The 6,000-nt window shown below is 37.0% G+C and overlaps 1 protein-coding gene across 1 annotated transcript; it reads right to left on the bottom strand.

Annotated features, from left to right (window-relative positions):
* Positions 1–260: 260 nt before the first annotated feature.
* On the bottom strand, positions 261–5,525 carry LOC148638760 (interferon a3-like). Its single transcript, XM_088622963.1, has 5 exons — positions 3,037–5,525; positions 2,865–2,951; positions 2,367–2,513; positions 1,692–1,799; positions 261–1,266 (listed from the first exon to the last, which is right to left on the bottom strand). Exons 1-5 carry the CDS (start codon positions 3,160–3,162, stop codon positions 1,162–1,164), a joined length of 573 nt encoding a protein of 190 aa, XP_088479089.1. The 5' UTR covers positions 3,163–5,525; the 3' UTR covers positions 261–1,161.
* Between the last annotated feature and the right edge of the window lie 475 nt (positions 5,526–6,000).

Raw genomic sequence — 6,000 nt, 5'->3', positions numbered from 1 at the left:
TACGTAATTAACTAGATCATTCACTGGGACTGATAATTTGAAATATAGCTAAGGAAGTTACTGCATTTCCACCCGAGGGAACTTAAGGCTCAACTAATTCGTGTCAGCATGATTGACTACATCCATCAGCCTACAACATCGTTGTAGAGAGTCAATCACTGTCAAGCCGAAACTCAGAGTAGCTTATTGCCAGGTGTTGCGCCAGACAATGTCGAATTTAGCGTCTGCTTTTGGTGTCCCTATCTTATTGACCTGCACGTTTTCATTGTTTTTCACCTGCATGAGCGTTTCTGCACCTTGTCCCGTACTAACACGTCATTCGGTTTCACCTGTACGGTTCAGCCCCAGCTCCACTTATCAAGGTTATGGAGCCGTAAATGAAGGAAGAACGTGTCAGCCACACGACTTCTTTTGCAGGTTATGGTAGGTTTATCGAAATATCTCAATATTCCAGACACATGAATCTGTCATGTTTAAAACCAGCGTTTATTGGCTTAACAGTCGGTTCAAACTTCAAAAATAACGTTCAATAATAAACACTTCGTTAACCCTTAATTATGAATATGAAATACTCTACGATAAGTATTTTCTACGATAGACAAGTTATAAATGCATTATCCTCTATTAACCTAGCTTTAATATGCCTGTTGAAATACAAAAAACCGTATATACGATTGAAGATGTCAGCAAGCATCTAAACCGAAGATGTTATGTGATAATTGCCTAAATGCAATGAAGTAAAAACGCTTCATGTCACTCTGTGTGAAGGCTCACTTTAGCATGTAAAACGTATTGTTGCTTATATATATATATTTGTCACTGGTTAACACATAATGTACTATGTATCCATTATTAAGGATTAATAACTGACTCGTTGACATTAATAGTTGGACCTTTTTCTAAACAATTTTGTTATTCATTTTTAAATATTCCCGGCATGTAAGAAATACATTTTCACAGTTTCACCACTCCACAGTTTTATAATTTTTATAAAAATAAAATAATTCCAGGTTATTCAATAAATAGTTTAAATAAATAAGTTATATAAATAGAATCGGTTATGTTGAATAATACGCTTTTCACATTTACATATTACTCAAATAAATAATTTACCACCTCACTGCAAATTCCAGTGAGTATTACATGTGCCGATCAATATTCTCATCTGCTTGTATTGAGCAAGCCGTCAGAAAATTGGTCCAGGATGATTAGTAAAACCTGTCTAAGTTCTTTTCGTATGACTTCCCAGGCACAGGAACTGTAATTCTGAAAGAAATAAGAAAAATAAATTAGAAAGTAGGGCACTGAATACAATTCGGGGCTAAAAGTACACGTGCCTTATTTGAGGTGATCACATATTCAAAACAAAATTAGAATTACTATTAATATATCAAAATAAAGTTACATTTAAGAGTATAGTTAACGAGATTCACAATGATTTGTTACTTAAAACAGAAAGTAATTTTAACCAGTAAAGCTTAACTGTAGGACAAACAAGGTATTTTTAACAACCACTTGTTGAACAGTTTACTTGAAAACTTTGGTATCGATTACACCAAAGACGTACGAATCATATGACTTACATCCAAACAGGCGCACAATTTACGAATTACATTAGATAGACCCAGAGATATAGATTTTTAAAATAGGTTTTCCATCAGAGTTCAGCAATAATATGATTAATGTGATACCTTTTCTTCCAGAACTCTTTGCATTTTCTTAAAGTAGATCTTCACCAGCGCAGTCCTGTCCCCGGATGAGGAATTGGAGAGTCTTTTTCTCCCCTTATTTCTCTTCATCTGCAATCACCCAACATTTAAAAAGGCAAGCCACCCGTGAGCGTTAATCAGATCTGCGTGGAGCGTCACTGCGTTACAGCGCAGAAGTTTAAGCGAGACTTTTCAAGATCGGGATTTGCAAGTAAATGTTGATCAACATTACATTACTCAAGACACTCAAAAGACGAGATGAAAAGGGATGCGCGTTTCAAAGCGAGTTGAGGGGCAAATAATGTTCGGCCATTCATCTCGGTAGAATCTTGGGATTTTAAAGGTGAAGTTTCGTGTTTCAAGAAAATGTTATTTGAAATGCATGTAGCCTCGTGGGTGGTTGGGTAAGAGACTATCGAATTCATAGTCATGCGACAGGTTGTGGAAACGACAGCCCAGAATTCTCCCCAGATCTCTTCAAAACAATTATAATGCATGAATTGTCCATGTTTCAGAACAATTTCTCTCTGTTTTTTTTAACCTTTTTTCGGGTTTATGCCGTGATAACCACACTTGCCGAGTCATCTCAGACACTATGTGGGTAAAAAAAAAGCCAGATAACTTGTAACACGCTTTTCGCTAAGTTTTGGAACTTACACATCTCTTGAATTCATGATGCTGACGAAAAACGATATTCTGAAAGTCATCTAGTTGTCTCTGGTTCCATGTTGACGGCGTGTCTTCCTTCTCAAAAAGGCTGTTAATGCTTTTCAGCGTTTCATAAACCACCAGCTGTATTTCTCCCTGCGCACAGGAAAACAAAGAAAACAAAACTCGAGTTGGAGAAATGCAACCCAAGAATCGGGGCGAGAGTCTACACGACATTTACATTAATAGAAACTTCTTTTGGAATTTCACCGGCGGTTTCAAAACAGACCAATTTACGAAGTACAGCACATCTCTCCTTCGCATCCAGTACTACTTACAATGTAGACAAAGATTTACTCTGAGTGTAAATTAAAAAAAAAAAAGCTAAATGTGACAACATGCAAACGAAATAAAATTAGAATGAGCGATTTATTTTGATCTGAAGTGCGACTGGTTTAGGTTATCTTTGGTGAGATCGTGCAGCACCAAGAAAAGACTCCACTTCACCTGCGAATCCACAGCAGTCGTGTATGCATCCTTTGGAAAAGGAATTAAAACGTTGTCTCTGATGCAGTGTTTAGAGAAAGGTTCTCCCTTAAATGGAAGAGCAAAAAAAAAAGTCATTAAATAATAAAAGATTCCGTGTTTCGAAACTTGATGGATTTCTGTCCAGTCTCACCAGCTCATCAAGATGCTGCAGGCTGATTTCAATCAGACGCTGTTTGAAGGTGCATCTGCTTGGACTGGACCGGACCTGCGGCAGGCAGAAGAAAACACAGAGCCACAGGACTCCTTTCAGTGTCATTGTGTCACAACAGGAACGATAAACAAACTGCAGTATTAGGAACTGATTCTATTAAATAGCCAACGTGAGTCAAAGATTCCACCAAATGTAGTGTAAGACGGCGGGCTCGCAGCCAAGCGAGGGTGACAACATTCTTACCTCATGGAAACGCAGAAGTCTGTTTTTTTATTTGTCCAGTTACAGACAAGTCAAACTTCACGCCTGTAAAACTTGAGAAACAATGAATTATTTTATGAACACCAAAATTTATATTTTCGTGTTCCATACTTATTCCAATTGTATTTGCCCTGAAAAACAGGTATGAAAAGAGTAGGTGTTCTTACAATGTATTTTCCGTGTATTGATATTCTACGTATATTGTTGCATTACAACTTAATGCCGACTTTCAAAATCTAAATCCTTTTTTCCATTTAAACAAGTGTTGATTTGTCTGTTTTTCTAAATGCCTACCTCCATGTTTTAACACTTAGTTTTTTCCCCCAAGAAACTAGATGTAGTTTTATGTGATCCAAAGAGCTTCCACCTTAAAGGTTAAACAGACAAATTAAATTAACAAGCAGATTTAAAAACAAAACACAATTTTAAATATCTGCTTTTATAACTAGCAGTTTTATAATAAAATAATTTTAAAACCCGCAGACTTTTAACCAGAGTGACGTTTACTCTAACGTTCTGTAAAAAAACATGCTGAATGTGTCTCTTTAAAATAAATAATCAAAGTCAATTTAACAACGTAACATAATCAAAAGAGTCTTGGATATAATTTTAATAAATTAATTGTATCCGGTATAATTAATGTACTGTATCGATTGTACAAGTTATAACAAACCGACACATTAAGAGAAGGCCTTTATCAGTTAATTATTACATTGATTGCTTGTATCAATGCCAGACAGAGCTTTAAAATATTAAGAATAATTTTGACATCGTACTATTTAAGATTTTCATATTTAATATAATCATATACTGGGCAGTTTTACAAAATATCACAGTTTACGTAAGTGAAAAGTCTGAAAGCTTGTGATTAATTTAGAATGTGTTATGTAGTTTAGGATATTTTACATGTGGTGATATCAGTTATAAAATATATTATTTTGGTTGTTGGGGTCGTCATCACGTAAATATCGCCTAAACCACAAAAATACATTTTCGAGAAAGTTATCATTTCTAAATCCTGCTATTAACACAACGAGACGAGGCAGAGACCAATGGGGTTTACCAGTATAAATCCTTCAAACATACTGTTAACTGACTTGTATACTGCGTGGTACTGTGTGGTACTTTAACTGGGGAATAGAATAACAGAATAATGCGATATTGAACTCTTCTTAACCTTTGGGGCTTTAACGTTGGCAGCCATGAACACATTTAAGATTTATTTAAAAATTGACACCATCCCCAGTTTAAAGAAGAACTATTTTGTTTGGAAGCTTTTAAGACCAGCTAAAATTACACGTGTTATGTTCTTCACCCATTAACCATTGGAAAATATATTGTACTAAATAGAAGTTACATAATATCGGTGTCCTCTAATAATATGGACGCAGCACGCACAATAACATAGAAAGTACGCATTCATTTCACATAAATATATAACACCTAATGCTAGCGGAGGTGAAGAAGATGTATTATTTGAAAATGATGCATCTAAATGTACAACAGGAAATCTGTGGATATAAAATTTATATTATTATTATTATTATTATTATTATTATTATTATTATTATTATTATTATTATTATTATTATTATTATCATCATCAGTGTTCACCTGTCCTGCATTTATTTAACCGTCTCCTCCAACATGTCTTAAAAGGAAAATCTGCTTTTATACTGTGACAGGCTCAGCGCTACCTAGTCCATATTGTGTGAGTCCAGATGGTGCGAGACCGAATAGCAGCCGTGTTCTGGGTTTGAAATAGCCGCCAGTGTGTTCGCAATGTCTGCCAACAGCACAGTCCAGGACATGTCGACTTTCAGTTTTAGAGACGGTGTGATTCACTCCATCGCTGTCAACGGTCCTTATATTCTCCAAAAGCCCTTGAAGAATCATCTGCATTTTCCGACTTGTATGAAGCGCTACACAGAGCAGAAAACATGCAGTTTTGGCAAACTTTCGGATTCCTTAGAACAGCAGCTTTTTGGCATGAAATGATATCACACGGTTGTCGGAAAATAGAAACGCATCTCTGATGAATCAGAATCACTTCTTGAACCATTCTTAATCCAGCGCCAATAACGATTTGTGAACCGGCGCTTTCACTCAGAGCGGGGAGAGAAAACGCTCAGGCCCCTCAAGACGAGTTTCAGAAAACATCATCTCGCCGGGTACTTGTTTGCGCGCTGCGGATGTGGTTCTGCTGATGTGCAGAGCAGTAGGAAAGGCACACCAACAGTTACTTTCAACTAAATGGTGCCTGACTTTGCTTATGCGCTTTTTCGACTGGGACAGTGGAAGGCACCTCAACGCGCAAGCACAAAGCAACAGGTCTTGGCCGCCTAACTTGAGGTCAGCGAAAATTAAATACATGACAAATATAACAGCGTCTGCTTTTTCCAACAATGAGGGTATTACGGGTGTCATTTTCAACGTACAGCTCACCCGTTCTGTTTAGGATCAGACCATCGAGCAGATCGGCTGTGCCGCTCTAATGCAGGAAGTCAGAATAAATCGTACAGTACTTTGTGTGTATCGCACTAAGCTAGGACGTCAGGACGACCACAAGAATGTTGCATTGTTCTATTGCATTGTAGCTGCAGGTCAGTTCTACATTTCTACAAACCCCTGCCCACACAAACAATACATGCCCCACACCTCTGTCACACAGGATATCTGACA

This window comes from Lepisosteus platostomus, chromosome 28, assembly GCF_059453375.1.
Source record: "Lepisosteus platostomus isolate fLepPlt1 chromosome 28, fLepPlt1.hap1, whole genome shotgun sequence".
Lineage (NCBI taxonomy): Eukaryota > Metazoa > Chordata > Actinopteri > Semionotiformes > Lepisosteidae > Lepisosteus > Lepisosteus platostomus.
This window is presented reverse-complemented; position numbering and strand designations above follow the sequence as displayed.